The sequence below is a fragment of the Nycticebus coucang genome, chromosome 12, assembly GCF_027406575.1.
Source record: "Nycticebus coucang isolate mNycCou1 chromosome 12, mNycCou1.pri, whole genome shotgun sequence".
Classification (NCBI taxonomy): Eukaryota; Metazoa; Chordata; class Mammalia; order Primates; family Lorisidae; genus Nycticebus; species Nycticebus coucang.
The window spans coordinates 88,743,086-88,760,082 of record NC_069791.1 but is presented as its reverse complement, the minus strand read 5'-3'; the positions used below and the strand labels follow the sequence as shown (position 1 = coordinate 88,760,082).

The 16,997-nt window shown below is 45.9% G+C and overlaps 1 protein-coding gene and 1 pseudogene across 2 annotated transcripts in view; one reads left to right on the top strand and one right to left on the bottom strand.

Annotated features, from left to right (window-relative positions):
• HS3ST2 (heparan sulfate-glucosamine 3-sulfotransferase 2) overlaps positions 1-15,006 on the top strand; it is an 88,986-nt gene extending 73,980 nt beyond the window's left edge. Inside the window, exon 2 of the mRNA XM_053557722.1 lies at positions 13,633-15,006. Coding sequence (XP_053413697.1) covers positions 13,633-14,251 — 619 coding nt within the window. The 3' untranslated portion in view covers positions 14,252-15,006. The remainder of the gene's footprint in view (positions 1-13,632) is intronic.
• LOC128561075 (eukaryotic translation initiation factor 4B-like) lies at positions 10,723-12,192 on the bottom strand (annotated as a pseudogene). Its single transcript, XR_008373201.1, has one exon. The product of XR_008373201.1 is annotated as a eukaryotic translation initiation factor 4B-like (transcript).
• Positions 15,007-16,997: the final 1,991 nt, after the last annotated feature.

Sequence of the window (16,997 nt, the reverse complement as noted above, 5' to 3'; positions counted from 1 at the left end):
CCTGGATATTTAAGCAGCTGACTTTCCAGCATGGTCAGAAAGCCAACCCCTGCTAACCCCTTGCAACCATTCTTAATGTATTCTTATACAACTACAACTTTGAGGAGACAGAATGGAACCATTGGTTAGTCTCTCAGAGAGGCAACAGGCCAATCTCGGAGGGACTGGCAGGTGCTCACTCCAACAGCTGCAGTTAGATCTGGTCCCACTAGGCGGCACTGTTACGCCACAGGAAGTGGGGCAGACATGCGGAACTCATCCCTGCAAAACCATTAATACCCCTGGGGACTCTGGAGTGTGAGGTTGTAAAGCTCAGTGTTACAAAGGAAAATAAACTCACTGACTCATCCAGTCATTGTCTGGAGAGTTTGCAGATGCCTGGGAAGTATTCAGCACTGATGGGGACTGGGCTGGTCCTTAGAGTGGACCTGGGAGCAGATGGTGGAGGGTTGGGGGCTCTGTCAACAAGGCAGGCAGGGGCACAGGGAGGGAAGGAGAAGGTGCTCAGGCCAGGGAGACTGGCATGCAACTCTGTCCCAGCGCTGGTCAGCGTCGACGACGTCATGTGCTTGGTAGCAGGAGACTGAAGGTGTCCCATTCTAAGGGTTTCTGTATTCTCTGTGCAATGTGATGCAAGGTCTTCTTTTGAGAGTGGCAGGAAAGGGCAGGGTGTGGTCATTTGCAGAAAAGGCTGAAGGTCTGAAATAGTTGTTGTGCAGAGTGAGACAGCCAGTTGGCTAGAAGCACGTGGTGGATTTGCTCCTCGTGCTGAAGTCCCCCTTGGTGTTGGCAGCCAGATCTGTGGAGTGGAGCCAACTTGTCAGTTTCAGGAGTTCTCTTGCAGCCCCTTTCCCCTGTGGGTGCAGGTGTAAAGAAAGGTCAGTTGGGTGCTGGAGCCCAGTATTGATCAGGAAGCTTCTTGTCCTATGTCCTTAGGGATGATTTGTCATCCTGCCTGGAGGTGGTGGCTCCTAAATTTTCTATATGGGGGAAGGAATAGGAGTGGCTCCATCAGAGGAGGGGAAGAAGACTTGTCTTGTTGTTGCTCTGTCTGCTGTTTCACGGCGTGCATCCATTGATTGACTAATGGAGATTATAGGAGGACAAAGATCCCCTCAGCCACCACTTGGCACAATAACTGCTCCCAGGTACCATCTTGTTTCCTGATGCTAATGTCACTAAGAAGCATCACAGCAAAGCAAGTGACTCAGAATGGATGCCAGAAAGTAGAGAATGGCTAGACAAAGGCACTGAGTGGCTCCCTGTTGCTCTGCCCTTGAGTGAGGACAGACATGATGGGTCCTGCACTGGCTGGGACAGACATCAGAAAAGAATAAGAGGTTACCAGTTGGATTTGGTTATGGACTCGAAGTGGGTGTTGCTGGGGCAACTAGTGAATGGTGGTGCCCGTAACTGGGACATGAGGAGATAAGTGGCAAGTCGAGGAAAAATAACTTAAATATGTATGGAGAAGGACTAGTCAGAGGATAAAAATGGAGAGACCAAGAGAGTTGTATTCCCAGAGCCAACAAAAAAACAAGCTTGGACAAGCAGGGAGTGAACATTGCCTCAGGAAGGTGGAACAGGCCAGGACCCAAGGTGGAGGTGGCATGGAGGGCAGTGCAGGAGTGCTGGGAAGGAGTAGGGTCGCAGTGGAGGAGGAGCATGAGGGAAGGAAGTGGAGCCCCCCGACTTTATTTCAGGAACTCTGGCTGGGAAGAAGAGGAGACACACAGGACTGTCACACGGGAGAGGGTGAAGGGATAAATGGCATTTTGAAAATGAAAAAAAAAAAAAAAACTTGAATTAATGGGGGAAAACGAAGTAGAGAAAGAGGAGCCTGTGGATGGCTGATCACGGTGCCTGATGGTTTATGTGGGACTCTCACAGGTTTTCCAGCTGAGCCCTCACAGCAGCCGGGTGAAGTCAACATTAGCATCATCCACACGTTACAGGTGAGGAAACGAATGCAAAAGTCACATGGCTGGGAAATGGAAAAGCTGGGGTCAAACCCGGGCTTTCTGAGTCCAAATCATCAATATCCCACCCACCACCAATTAGCTGATTACACTTAGTGCAATAGACATTTATTGAATATATAATTTGGGCTGTTATTCCCAGGGCTGCCTTAAGACCTTGCTGCTTACTCCAGGGACCAGCAGGTCAGCCTCACCATAGAGCCTGCTAGAAATGCAGAATCTCAGGCCCCCTCCCTACACCTACTGAATCAGAATCGGCGTTTCACCAAGACTCCCCTCCCCTGGTGATTCAAATGCACATTAAAGTGTGAGTCTATCTTAGTTAATGGTGAAAGGTGTGGGTCCAGTTTCAGTCTTCTACAGGTTGCCAGCCAGTTCACCCAGCACCCAACACAGCTATGATTTAATAAAAAAAAATTTAATTAAAATTAAAAAAAAACAGTGTGAGAGGCACTGGCACCCATTCCAGGAGAAAGGGGGGGTAGGAGAAAAAACTAAGCCCAGACCACAAAAGGAACCATATCTGGAGAATTACCACCAGATAGTGTCCCCATGGTCAGCCACAGATGGGCACCTGAGAAATTGAGGTCCAGTTGCCTGGAAACTTATCAGAGCTGTACATGCAGCAGCAAAAAAAACATTCATTCAACACCCACGGTCACCCTTCCTCCTTCCTGAGCAAGCTTCTGGAGAAGGGAGCTATACATTCTCACCTTCCCTGTCCTTGCTTCCCGCCCACACCTCAGCCGCTCCAGACACGCTTCCTCCCCCTCACTCCACGGCAGTCTCTCTTCTGCCTAAATATCATCAATGGAGACTTTAAAAAATAGCTTTTCATTAGCTAGTTTTTTTTTTTTTAACAACAAAGAATACATGTTTATGACAAAGAGGGAAAAAGAAAAAAAAAAAGTCCAATGAGTGCAGAAAGCTAAAGGTGAAAATAAAGTCCCATTCTGCAGTACAATCCGTCCCAGATCCTCCAAGGTTATTCTCTGAAGGTAATCACTGTTAACAACTATTCTGTATCCTTTCAGAAAAACCGTATGCATATGCACACTAGCATATGTGTGCATATTTTGTATGTAAATAGGGACATGGTGAACTTACTGTTCTGCAACTTGCTTTTTTCATTTAATAATACATCTTGGACTCCCTGCTGTGTCAATATTTATAAATCCGCCTCGTTTCTGAACAGCCACATCATAACCTATTATGTGGCCTCACTGCTTATTAAACTAGTCTCCTACGAACAGACCGGTAGGTTGTTTCTGGTCTTTGTCTTTATTAGTGTTTCAGTAGTTAGGTTAATGCTAGCTGCTATAACAAACAAACCCCAAGAAAAAGTTTATTTCTTGCATGGACCACAGTCAGAGGGGGTTGTTTCCTAGTTGTGAGTGTCCTTCCTCCTAATTTTTGGACCTGCCCCATTCTAGGGCATGCAGCTAGTGGACCAGAAAAGATAGCCAAGAGGACATACCTACTTTGTCACCATACCTTTGGCCTAGAGGTAGCACAGAGCCCTTATACTCACCATTCCTGTCATGAGCCAGCTGCTGTGTACTTGCCTGGGTATACGGGGTGCTAGGAAATGTAGTGCTTGGCTGGCAGCTGCCCTCTAGGAATAGCCTATGCAGGTATCTTTGGGGGATGCCTCCCCCATTTCCACCACAAGAGCTGCAATGACTATCCTTCCATATGGGTCTTGATGCAGTTGGGCAAATAAATTTCTAGAAGTGGAACGTTAAAGAGTATGCGCATTTTGCATTTTGATAGCTAGATCTAATTGCCGTCCCAAATACGGCATCAATTCTCCCACTTGCAGATATTGGGAGAGTACTGTTTTCCCACACTCTTGCAATTACTGTTATAATTTTTCAAAATATATTTTCCAGCCTTATAGATGAACAATATCATCTCATCCTGGTTTCAATTTGTATTTCTTTAATTCTAAGATATTGAGTATGTTTGTGTGTGTTTATTTTCCACTCAGAGCTCTTTTCCTATTAACTCTTTTCTCATGCTGTGTTCTTTTCTTCTACAAGTTGGTTCTTCTTTACTTACTGATTCACAAGAAGTGTGGGGAAATACATAAAATATACATATGCATTAAAAAATATAAGAAATTGGTTCTTTGCATCTGTAGTATATATGCTGAAAACATTTTTCCAGTCACTCACTTTCCTTTTATTTTATTTATGGTATTTTTCCATCCCACAAACTTATATTTTTTACATAATCTAACTTTTCAATCTTTTCTTTATGATTTTTGTCGCATGCCTAGAAAGGCTGTCCTCGTGCCAAAATTCATTTTTGTATTCTCACGTTTTCTTCCAGTGAGAGAGTCACACTTGAATCCAGATTCTGCAAACTGGCTGTGTTGCTTTGGTAATTTACTTTAGTGCTCTGTGTCTTAGTTTCCTCCATTCGAAAACTGGAATAATGTGAGTGTCTGCTTCATGGGGTTATTATGAGACTTGAGTGAGATGATTTATACACAGGGCTTAGAATGGCATCTGGCCCACTGTCACTGAACAACAAATGTTAGCTATTATCTTGTTTATGTCCAGAGTGTCACTGGCCATGGATGTGGCTGACGTCTGCTGGGCACTCATTTCTTAAAGTGAGCAAGGGATGGCTCTCAAACTCAGCTCTCTTTGATTCTAAATCCATACCCAGCCATTAAAATAGCCCACTGTCTTCTATATGGATGTGTCATGCTAGGAGGATCCCTTTGTGTTCTTAACCTGTAGATTCTTAGGACAGATTCCACAACGCACAAGAGATAGATAAGAGAATAGGCTTGACTGGGGTCACTTGCAAGCCAACAGTTAGAATAAGCAGAAGAACATGGCTACCTTGTCACCTCACCTGCACACTGAAGGGCCTGCCAGGGCCTGGACTATCTAGGTCTATGCCTGGGAAGGCCCTCGCCCCCCACACCTTCATCAACTTCCCTTCTTACAGGGCAGGGATGAGAGCAGCTTTGTTAGGACATAATCAAACAACGGGTTGATTGAATTTTGCAGGAGTTATGTGGGAAAACCAGCACCTGGGGACCTTATAGACCTGTGAAAAACAAATTTAGGCATAGATAGCCTCAGAAGGAGGCAGCTTCCAGTTCCTGTGGGAAGCCAAGTTCAACTGCAGCCTCTAACCTCAGTTGGTCCACAAAACTGCTAACTCCTTAAAAAGAGAAGCTATACCTCATTTGCTTTGGTGCCCCTGGCATATAGTTTGCAATCAATAAACACTTGACTCTTGAATGAATACATGACTGCCTACCAGGAACAGGACTAGGCATCATAGAGATGTGACAGTCATGGTCCCTGCCTTCGGGGACCTTACACTCTAAGGGGATGACACTCAAACAATGTGTCAAAAATGGCTTATGGCTATAGCAGGGTGAAAAAAAAGAGAAAAAAGCCCAACTCTTCCAGGAAGGGGGGATGCTAAGGGAGGGCTTCATGGTGGAAGTGATGATGAGCTGGGAGTCAAGGTTTTCCAAACAGGTTAAGGAGGGCTTCATGCAAAGGGCACAACACCTCAAAGTTCCCTTAACATGAAAACTATAGTTTTTGAGGGGAGTGCAGACTGGACTTTCTTTTTTTTTTTTTTTTTGGCCAGGGCTGGGTTTGAACCCGCCACCTCTGGCATATGGGACTGGTGCCCTACTCCTTGAGCCACAGGCGCCGCCCTGGACTTTCAATAGTTCAGTACAGCCAGGAGTGGCCATGGTAGAATCAGAACAAGCCACAGAAATCCTGGTAAGGACTTTATCCCGTGAGCATGAAGTTGCTGGAGTGTAAGGTGGGATGTAGTGTTTTGCTCTTAGGTCATGCACGTGTAGGGATGTGGGGCTGGGGACTTGGAAGGAAGTGGTCCCACCATTCGAGAGGCGACTCAAGTCCACACTCAGCCAGGTGAGGGTAAACGGCCACAGGTGCTGCACCTGCCGCTTGGCTCAGCACGTGGAGTTTAGCAGGTTTCATTTTAAGAACCAGTTTCTTGCAATAAGGCCTTTTCCTTCCTCTTCCGCTCCTAATTATCCCTCCAGAGACTGCAATGATTTTCAAAGAGCCTGGTTGCCCAGTTAGGAGCTAATAAATCACCACGGTCCCCCAGGCAGCCAGGCCTTCCAGAACACATACAAAGGGTGTACAAATTTAGCAGAAGATGAAATCTTCCCGAGAATCCTATCAGTAATAATCAGTGGTGTTCCAGCTCTGTAAGTTTCCAACGATAGCCCAGCATCGGCGGGGCCCCCATGTGTCCCTGTGTAGACAGTGGGGCTCAGGCAGTTATCTCTGCTCCCATAGGTGCCCCAGTATGGGTCAAAAATTTAATTTCCAGAAAGCCTCAGGATGATGAGAGTATTTGGATTCTTTTTCTGATAGGGGGTACCGGAAATTTATGACTTTTTTCCCTTAGAGGAATAGAATATGGACTTCTCCAGTGTAGGTCAGAGGGACAGCTCCCCACTGGTACAAACAATATGATTCTGCCTCATTGGTCTCAGATGTTTTTCCCTTAAGGAAGTATTTTCTGAGCCCCTACTAAATGCCAGCCCTCATCTAGATGCAGAGAATACAGCTATGAATTTATACTCTACAGTGGGGTAGAGTGGGGGAGGCTGAGGACAGGAAGCACGTAAATAAAGCTCTAATGTATTAGACAGTAATGAGTGTGATCATGTACTTAGGAGGCGACCTTTGATTAAGGTTGTACTTCCCAAATTGCTCTCATTATAAGAATAATGACGGGAGCTTGTTTACAATATAGGTTTCTGGACTGCACCCCAAGCCCATTGAAATCAGGACACATGGGGGAGGGGTCTGGGAATCCTGCACCCAGATGATACTCATGAGCACCCATATTAAAGGACCTGGCTGAAGGAAGGGCCACTGGTAGCCCACTGGAATCATCGGGGGAGCTTTAAAATTTCAGGTACCTGGGCCCCGCGCCCACAGTTTCGACTTTAACTAGTCTGGCTCAGGACCCAGGTTTTGCCTTGCTCCGCTGACAACTTCTCGGGACTCGAGGGCCACTTCCCAATCTGCATCTATCTCTGACACTGGATCTTTCATCCATGTATTGAGCACCTGGGATGTACCTGGTGTTGTGCCAGGAAGGCAAAAATGAAAAAGAAACACGTCCAAGTTGCCGATGCGCTGTTGATGTAAATGGACGCATAGCGAATGATTCCCACACGATGGAATGAAGGTGCTAGCAGGTGGAACTACAAAGATCATAAAGAGTCACAGAGCACGTGTGTGATTTGGATTTGGGCTTGGAAATGAGTAGGCATTTACCAGGGTGAAGGAGGCAAGACAGATAATCTATAGTCTTGAAAAACAAAACTAAAACACTCGGCAAGTGTACTGCACATGTGAAGGAGCTGAGCATGTTCGGGAGTGGATTTTGTGCTCAACATGGCATGAGCATCAGATTACCAGGAAGCGGCAAGAGATTAACTCTAGAAAGACAGGTGGGGGCCTCGAGTCCCCAGGCCAGGGAACATGGGTTTCATTCAAATGAATCACTGATGGTTGACATGCTTGGTTTTGCTCTAGAAAGTTAGAATTTATGATTGGATTTCCTGGGAGACACAGAATGGGGAACAGATTGAAAGGGAGAGTGAGTAGGAGCAGGGGGGACAGAAGGAAATCCCTTGTCTGAGGTGGAATTGACAAGGGCCTGTAGTGGGCTGAGGAGGGGAGGACTTCAGAGGTTGGGGAAATAAAACTTACAAGAATGGAAGACATTAGCCATGGGGAGGAATCGAGGATGCTTTTGAGGGTTTTCTGTCTTTATGGTCATATTTATTAAAACAGGCAAAAGAGAAACAGGTTTGGGGAGGAGAAAGGTGAGTTGAGTTGTTGAGGGAGGTATCGGGTGTGTAGACAAGTGGGCATTCCAGTTACAAGCACAGGAAGGTTTTATGTTGGAGCTACGTTTACAGAGCTGTGAGACAACATCTCTCAGGCAAGGATTACAGGCAGAGGAAGGATTGAGGTCATCCACAAAGAGCATGTTGAATGAGAAAAGTGGGAGCCAGACCACTGGGAAGATCCAGTGGGAGAGAATTAGGAATTTTAAAAGGGGATGAGGGTGTCTAACTGGTCAACTTCATTTAAACCTCAAAATTATTGATGGAGACCTTGCCTGTGCCATGGATTGAGTTAGATTCTTGACATACAAGATACACTCTGCCTTGGCCTCATGGAGTTTACAATCGAGTGGGGAGAGCATAAACAACTTCCATAGGAAAAAGAAAAGGCCAGTACATTCTGAAAGATAGGTTAAAATTCTTGGATTCCAAACAACAGAAACCCATTCTGATTAACTTAAAGTAGTAATAATTTATTGTGACGATACGGAGTAACTCACAGAATCCAGAGGAAAGGGGAGGAACCAGATAGTCGTAGGGATTTGGTCTTTTCAGTCTTTATGTCCAATTTTGTCTTTATAACACAAGTGGTACTTCAGCCTTACTTTCTTTCTTTCTTTCTTTTTTTTTTTTTGAGACAGAGTCTCACTTTATCACCCTCAGTAGAGTGCCGTGGCATCGCAGCCCACAGCAACCTCCAACTCCTGGGCTTAGCCGATTCTCTTGCCTCAGCCTCCCAAATAGCTGGGGCTACAGGTGCCCACCACAATGCCCGGCTATTTTTTGTTGCATTTTGTCTAGGGCCGAGTTCGAACCCGTCACCCTCACGTATATGGGGCCATCTCCCTACCCACTGAGCCACAGTCACCACCCCAGCCTAACTTTCAGCATGCACCCACCAAGTTGGTCCACCAAGATTTTGTCTGAAGCAGGAGCAATTGTTCCTAAAAAAAAAAAAAAAATTCAGGGTCTGTTACCAGATGTAGGTGAAATTGTTCCAGAGCAAGTTAAAATGACAGATGGGAAGTCCAAACAGTGAATGTTAGGTTATTCTTTCAGTCGTTTTTGCAGAGCTTCATAAAAAAAGGAAGGAGGCAGAAGCTTAAGAGAGTTACAGGTGAGAGAAAGGTTCAGCTGATTGTTAGCAGCTGGAAACAAGTAAGCAAAATTTAAGCAGTGACATAAGGAAGTAAGATGAGCCTCAAGGGAACATCTAATGTCCCCCCCCCACACGATGTGCACAGAGCATGGGGTATAAAGCACAGTCCCCTTGCATGTTGTCATCACGCAGGCCTCCAGTACTGTATCCCAGTAACCCAAGGAGAGGTAGATAATGAGCAAGGGTGTTTGGGGGGAACAGAGAAAATCTGAAGTATACAGCAGCCTTTTGACTCATGGTGTGACTACAGTGACTTTTTTATGATCTTGATCTTATATCTTCCTTTGTCATTTGGTTTTGTAATGATATGCAATTAGGAATTATTAATAGAAAGGTGGAATAAAGTGCATAGACAAGGGAATGACGTAATGCTCTGGAGATGATTGGAATCGGTCAGCATTTCCCAAATGGGTAACAAAGAGAGATGTTAATTGGTGCTCCTGGCAAAAGTTCCTAGCTCCATAGTCAAATAAGCTCAGAAAATGTAGCATCCTCGATTCCCATCTTGGGTATTCGTTAGTGTATTGAAAGATGTTTCAAACAAATCTGTTTAATGGCTCATCAAGTCAACTTTTTGTGTTGTTCCATAGAGTTTAGGAAGAGTTTAAATGCCCCCATTTTGTGTAATTTCATCTGCTCTTGTCATAAAGGTTAGTACCTCACCACATTGTGTGCTGGGTTCATCATGTGATACAACCTAGATTTCTAACAAGTCAGCCAAAGATTTCTATTCAAGTGCCCTACTTGAAATGATATCATCTAAAAAAGATTGTTCTACTCAACACTAATAGGTACTATTTAAACTTTCAAACACAAGGGTCCATGTAGACTTTGGACCTGAAAGCAAAGTTATCAGTTGTCAGTGTAGTGGCACAGGAGACTTAAAGTTTCAAGGAGCTAATGGGTGGGTTTGCAAAGAAGACAGTAGGGGACGGGTCCTGAGAACAGGTATAAATGCATACCCCGTTCTCTGAGGATAGCAGGGAGAGCTCAGGATGGGTGCAAAGAATGGTCAATTTCAAGATGTAGGAGAGAAGCCTACATCTTATGCCTTTCTATGTCATGGGAGACTAGTTGCATGTTATGGGTAGGTGACAAAGGTAGAGTTGGGACTTTCTGATGAGAATTGGGAACATGTACTATGAAAAATGATAGGAAGGGCCTATAAAGACAAATATAAGACTAGGGGGCAGTACGGAGGGTTCGACTAAAACTGGAATTAATGAATATATAAAAGATCCACTTACTGTAAGAGCCAGCAATTTTCTCCACCGCTGTTTGGCAACCCAGAGGAGAAGCAGAAAGGATGAAAAGGCTGGAATTGGCCTAAGGAAGATGATAACAATGACGATAATGATGGTGATGCTATTGCAACGATTGTTCACTGGGTCTAGGGAAGGTAGGGAAGAAAGTGAGATCAAAGGCTCCTAGACAAATCTGAAAGTAGGTCTAATGAGTTTGAGACCCTGGTAAGGTTGAAACTGCAAACAAGGTTGTAGTTTCCTATGGCTGCTACAAACTACCCCAAACTTGTGGGCTTAGAACAGAAATTTATTCTTTCACAGTTCTGGAGACCAGAGTCTGAAACCAAATGTTCAGCGGGGTTGGTTCCTTCTGGACTCTCTGGTGAGGAATCTGCTCCATGACTTCTGGAGGCTGCTGGTGGTGCTCCTTGTTTTTCGTGGCTTACAGCTATCTTACTTCACCTCCCCCGGTATGGGTGGCTTAGAAGTTGGAGAGTGACAGTCTTCCTCCTTATTAAGTGTTTCATTTTCTAGAGACTTTCATTCTCTCTTCTTTGCACATTTCTGCCAGATATGGCTGAGGTCCCAGTCTGCGATGACTCACTTCCTGTCCTTGACTGGTCCTGTTCCTGAGTTTCTTCACTTCTCCAGCTTGGGTGTCTCTCCCAAGGTCATCATTTCAGTTTTGGCTCATCCAGCTGATGTTGCAATTTTTCTTGTTCCTTCTGTAGTCGCTCTTCTACTTCTCTTTCTCTAGCAGCTGTGTCAATGGGCTTTGCTCCTCCAAAGATAGAAGCTGCTCGACTGGACTGGGAGGTGCTAGCAGAGGAATCATCTTCCTTAGGAAGACTCCGAGGCTTTAGATTCAGTTTGGGTCTTTGGGGGGACCTCTATCATCACGCCTATAATCATCTCGAGAGTAATCATTGCTGGAGCTCCATGATCTATCATCACGTCTGTCATAACAGTCTTCGTAGTGGTCCCCGCCTCCCCTGTAGTCATCGTCTCCACGGTACCCACTACCAAATGCCCTTCTGTCACTGCCTGTCCTGAAATCATAGTCTCTATCGTAGTCTCTGCTGCCTCGGTCATAGTATCAATCCCGGCCCCCATATCGATTCATGTCCCAGCGTGGGCCATCCCAATAGCCATCATGATACCCATCCTGATACCGATCTGAATTGTAACGATCTCGATACTTATCTCCAAAGCTATCATCACCTTTTCTAGGTGGGTAGTCATCAAAGCTGTCTGTGGTAGGACGGGCTCTCCAGTCTGTATATGTTTTGTCGGAATCCCGATTTCTATCCCGGCCAAAAGAGCAATCATCCCGGTCTTTATCCTGTGCTTGATGGGCAACATCCACTCGAATTCTCCTGTTCCCTAGGGACTCTTCATTGAGACTCAGAGCATGAGAAGGGAATCCAGGTCCTCAAACTCAGCATAACCAAAACCTTTCAACCTCTCTGGATTGCTGGGTTCATGGGGTAAATGCACTGCACTGATATTTAATCCTCTAAAGAATTCCTTAATCGAGTCTTCTGTCACATCCTAGGGCAGGTTCCCTAGAAAAGCAGTGTAGGGTGGCGATTTGGGAAGAGGGCTCCGGTCGATATTGGGTTCCCGAGCAGCCCGTGGAGCAGTGGGAAGGATGGAACGGTCAATTGGCGGTGCCCTATACCCATCATCATCATTACTGTGCCAAGTGGTTGAAACATCTCCTTTCAGGTCATCTGTTTCATCAGCCCAGCTGACTGGTTTGGGTACATAGGTGCTTCCTCCACCACTTCCCCCATCCTCAGCCAGAAAGTCTGTCAGGGAGATAGTCTTCCCCTTCTTCTTCTTCTTTTTTTGCTGAGGCCGCCATGTTGGGAGAGGGAGAGAGAACGCAAAGGCTGGATGTATATTTTGGAAGGTCACCATTCAACCCACTGTAGTGGGTGAGTGAGTCCTAGAGTGAGATTTCTGAGTTAACCATTTCAGAGTTAGGACAATTTCAATGATAAGAACCAAAGTATGGCCATGAGGAAGACGAGGTGAAGTGAAGAGAAAATGAAGCTACTTGGAGCAGTGAAAGTCAAAGAACTGTGAGGGCAGGTTACTGGCTGGAGATGATGATATGAGCTGGGAAACAGACTAGGAACCTGGAGTTGATCTTCCAAAGGAATGTGAGGATGAATGCTTTGGGGGTTGGTAAGTCAAAGTGTCAGGACTGGAGAAAGGATGAATGGGGATGATCTCAACTTTGCCTTCATCCTGGAATCATCTGAGGAGCTTTAGAAAAGCACGAACCCCTAAATATTTATAATTGGTTGGCCTAGGACAGAGCCCAGACATTGTATTTCAAAAAGAAAGAAAGAAAAAAAACTTCTCAAGTAGTCGTAATGTGCAGCCAGGATTACGAAAAACAAGTTTAAGGGCAAAATATGACCTTCATCAAGAAATAGTGACTGGGAACCAGGTGTTCCCCTCCATCAAAGCCTGAAAGAGACATATCTGGGAAGGACACTTCAGAGCTTCCTTCCCTCGTCCCTTAAAGTCTCAAGCAGAGCCAGGAAATTTAAAAAGAGAGAGAGAGAAGGATTGCATTGCCTGGCTTCTGACTAAGGTCTCAACCAGTCTGGAGTTCTGTTCTTAAAGCCTACACAAAAGATGTATTTCAGATGTTTTTTGGCAGGAGAAGACATCAGAACTCAAATCTAAAACAGTTGCTATTCCTACAAAACAAGCCTTTTTCACCCCCCAAAAAGATTTTCTTAATATAATTGGAGAAATAGCTTTTGCCAGAACAATATTCAGTGCCTTACTTTTAATTTTTTTGAATACGTAATGAATGCATTTTTAAGAATTTCAAGCAGTGTAACAGATTACACAGTAAAAAGCAATCCCCATGTATTCCTCATCTCCCAGTTCTGCACCCACCTCCAGGTCCCTCCCCAGAAGCAACTGCTTTTACTGGCTCCTTGGCGGCCTCAGCAAAAAAGAAGAATAAGAAGTGGAAGACTATCTCTCCTTCCCTCAATAGGCATGCTATACCTTGCCTTTTTTTCATTTAACACCTATGTGTTGGAAATTATTCCATACCAAGGCATGCAGATCTGCTGACCTATTGATGGGCTTTTCCACAATTTATTTAACTGATACTGGTGGACTTCTAGGTTGGTTCCAATCTCAAAGCAAAATGGTTAATAATTTAAATACAATCAAAAGTAACCAGAATTAAAGTGGGGACCTCCCACGGTGGAAGGCTCAAATGTGTGGGGGAGGGCGCAGGGGGGTTCGATAGGTCACAGGGCGCAGTGAGTTGATGAGTCCCAGGTCACCAGGGGACCCTGTTTGATGATGTCTTGCTTCTGCCCTCAGGAGCCTGATGCCCAGGACCCTGGAGAGCCAGATCACGCTGGAAAAGACACCCAGCTACTTCGTGACTCAAGAGGCCCCGCGAAGGATCTTCAACATGTCCCGAGACACCAAGCTGATTGTGGTTGTGCGCAACCCAGTGACGCGCGCCATCTCCGATTACACCCAGACACTTTCCAAGAAGCCCGACATCCCCACCTTCGAGGGCTTGTCCTTCCGCAACCGCAGCCTGGGCCTGGTGGACGTGTCGTGGAACGCCATCCGCATCGGCATGTACGCACTGCATCTGGAGAGCTGGCTGCGCTACTTCCCGCTGGCCCAGATCCACTTCGTCAGCGGCGAGCGGCTCATCACCGACCCCGCCGGCGAGATGGGGCGCGTCCAGGACTTCCTGGGCATCAAGAGATTCATCACAGACAAGCACTTCTACTTCAACAAGACCAAAGGCTTCCCTTGCTTGAAAAAAACACAATCGAGCCTCCTGCCTCGATGCCTGGGCAAATCCAAAGGTAGAACTCACGTGCAGATCGATCCCGAGGTGATAGACCAGCTCCGGGAATTTTATAGACCTTATAATATTAAATTTTATGAAACTGTCGGGCAGGACTTCAGGTGGGAATAAGCCACCCAGAGGCAAGGGCTCTTCTGCTCATCTGGTCCTTGAGGTTTGCTCGCAGAGCCTTCCCCCCATTAGCTGAGATTCCAGCCCTCTCTCCCATCTTGAATTCTCATCATCTTGAAACCCAGGAGCCCAACTAACACCCAGAGACCAGGGGGTCCCTGCCTCCAGCTCTCACCAGTCTGTCCAGGCAAAGTTGATCTGCTTCTGGCTCATCTACTCAATTCCAGAATCGTTATCCCTTCTGCCTATAAAGTTCCTTGGGGAACTGCGCTGAAAAGAGTGGATCTTCCAGTGATATGAGATTTGTAAGTGGTGATGGTTCTGTTGTTATGAACACAGCAGTGGGCCTCTGTCACTGTCCACTCGGGAGTGACCTTTTTAATCCCCAGTGGCATGTACCTTCCCTCTGAGCTTCCCCCCACCCCACCCCAAGACGCCTGGGGGGTAGCAGGAGAGATCATCCTCAGTCCTCCTCAGAATTTATCAACTCATCATGAGATTGCATCGCTGGCAGCAGCCCCTGGCCACTCCTGGGAGACAGACCTTTTGATGACAAAATAAAGCTGCAGAGCCTGTGGTTTCAACTGTACTTGAAGGATACTATCCCTGAAACCACATTGTGACTCTGCTCCCTGTGGACAAAAGCACATAATTCTGCTGTTACGGGTACTTAGCTCACATGAGCTTTCGTGTTCAGCATGCGACGGAATCATGCTTGTCCATGTGAAATAAATATTGCTCTCTTGTGTCCTTAACACTGGGCTTTTTCTCTGTAAGCCAGGCCTGGCCCAGGGTTCATTCATTCAGCTCCTGCCAGTGGAGAAGGGGTGAGGGTGGGAGTAGGGGAGGGGCAGGAAGGGGGCAGACGCTGCATTCGGAAGGGGCAAAAGGGTGGAGATGGGGAAGGAGGTTCTTGCCAGCAGGAGCTGGGGCAGAAAGACCATGTGAGATCTGTGGGCACATCCTCTCTCTGAAACGTAAGTCTGTGTCAGTTCTCTGTTTGGAAATTTTAGATCAAATGACCCAAACTGAAGGTCCAAGGGTCGATGGGACATCAGATAACATTTTGCTTAGGCTAGCATGACATTTTGGAATAACTGCTGACAGTTAAAAACCTGGGAGCATTCATAAGAAAATATGGATTTCCAGCTTGTTATTTTTTAGAAAATGGTAACAGTGACTGCACTGAGCCTGTGTCCAGCACTCCAGCAGTTGGCTCCTGCCTTTGGATGGGGCTTTCTACCTGTTTTCCAGCCCCTACCCAGCTCGACGTCATTTACGTAGCCCCTGTAGGCTTTTCAGGTCGCAGCCCTGCCTTGAATGTGTCCCATAACCTCAGATAAAGTCCAAGTCCTTCAGCACGGTGCCTGAGAGGACCCCAACTTACGGTTTCTGTCTCATCTCCTCCTCCCCCCTCACTCTCTGCTCCAACCTTACAGAATGACATGCCTTTTCTTGACTCTTTCAAGTCTCTGCGCCTCTGCCCATACTGTTTCCTTTGCCTGGAATGTGTTCCTCCACCCAGCATCTCCAGCTAATGGAAAACCACCCAGTAAGACTTCACTCAAGTGTCACTTGCTTGATATTTGCGAAGCCTTCCCCAGCTAAGCCCAGTTATCTGCTCCTTCTTCTGTGTTTGCCTGGGAGCTTGTATGTAATTCAATTACAGCTTTTATCACACTAGATTATAACTACTCATGTAAATGTCTACCCCCACTGCAGACCACAAACTCCTTGAGAGTCAAGACCATGGCTTGCAAACACATAGTAGGCACACAGCAAATGCTAGATGGATGGATGGATGGATGGGGAGTTGGGTGGATGTTGGAGGCTGGGGGTTGTGGACAAGGATGTCCTAAGGACCTGTGTTTCTGGGACACACTTTTCTGATGGCACTGTAGTACCCAGAGGAGAATAGGAGGATTGCTAAAATTCCAGGGCCCTCTTTTCCTTTGTCTGCTGTCAGACATGGTAGAAGTTCCCTGAAAATCAGGTCTGACTTAGAAGACACAAAAGTCTAAGACATTAGCTCTGTTTCCTGGCCCGCCTTCCTGACCCAGGCATCTTATAGGGCATCAAATGGCTAGGCCTGTGGCCCCAAGAAGTTAGTTCCGTGGGTCTGCTCCTCCGTGTTTGCCCTGTGGGTCTGGAGAAGTGACCTGGAGGACAGTATGAGCTGTTTCTGCCTTAAATCTGGTGACCAGAAGAAGGACAGAGTAAATGTGGACGTTAAGAAATTGCACTTATACATTCCCCATCCAAAATTATTTTGTGTCCTGTGATTCTGAGTCATGTAGTGGCTAAAGCTGTATCCAAAGAAAGACTTACCTTGGGACACAAAGGAATCATCCAAGAAAGAGTCAGTGAAATTTGCTTGTTTATTCTGATTGGGAAGAGTCCGTTCAGAATTGATAAAAATTATGAATTTAGTGTGCAGAGGTGCAGCTTTATTCTTTTGCATGACAAGCATTGTCAGACTGCCAGGACTAAGTACACTCCAAGTATTAATGAATAGGTATGAGTCTCTTATAATTAGCATATCAATCATTGTATGCAAATAAAAGATGCTAAAGTAACTTAAAAACCGCAGTTTAAATGAGTGGAATCCTGAGTACATGAATCTGCTCAGCAAACTCTGATTTTTAATCTAGTGCAAATGTACCCTTTACCCAGGCAGCCCCAGGGCAGATTTGCAGAAGTTCCAAATTAGTATGGTTTAAATAGATGAAGTTTGACTATTCAATCT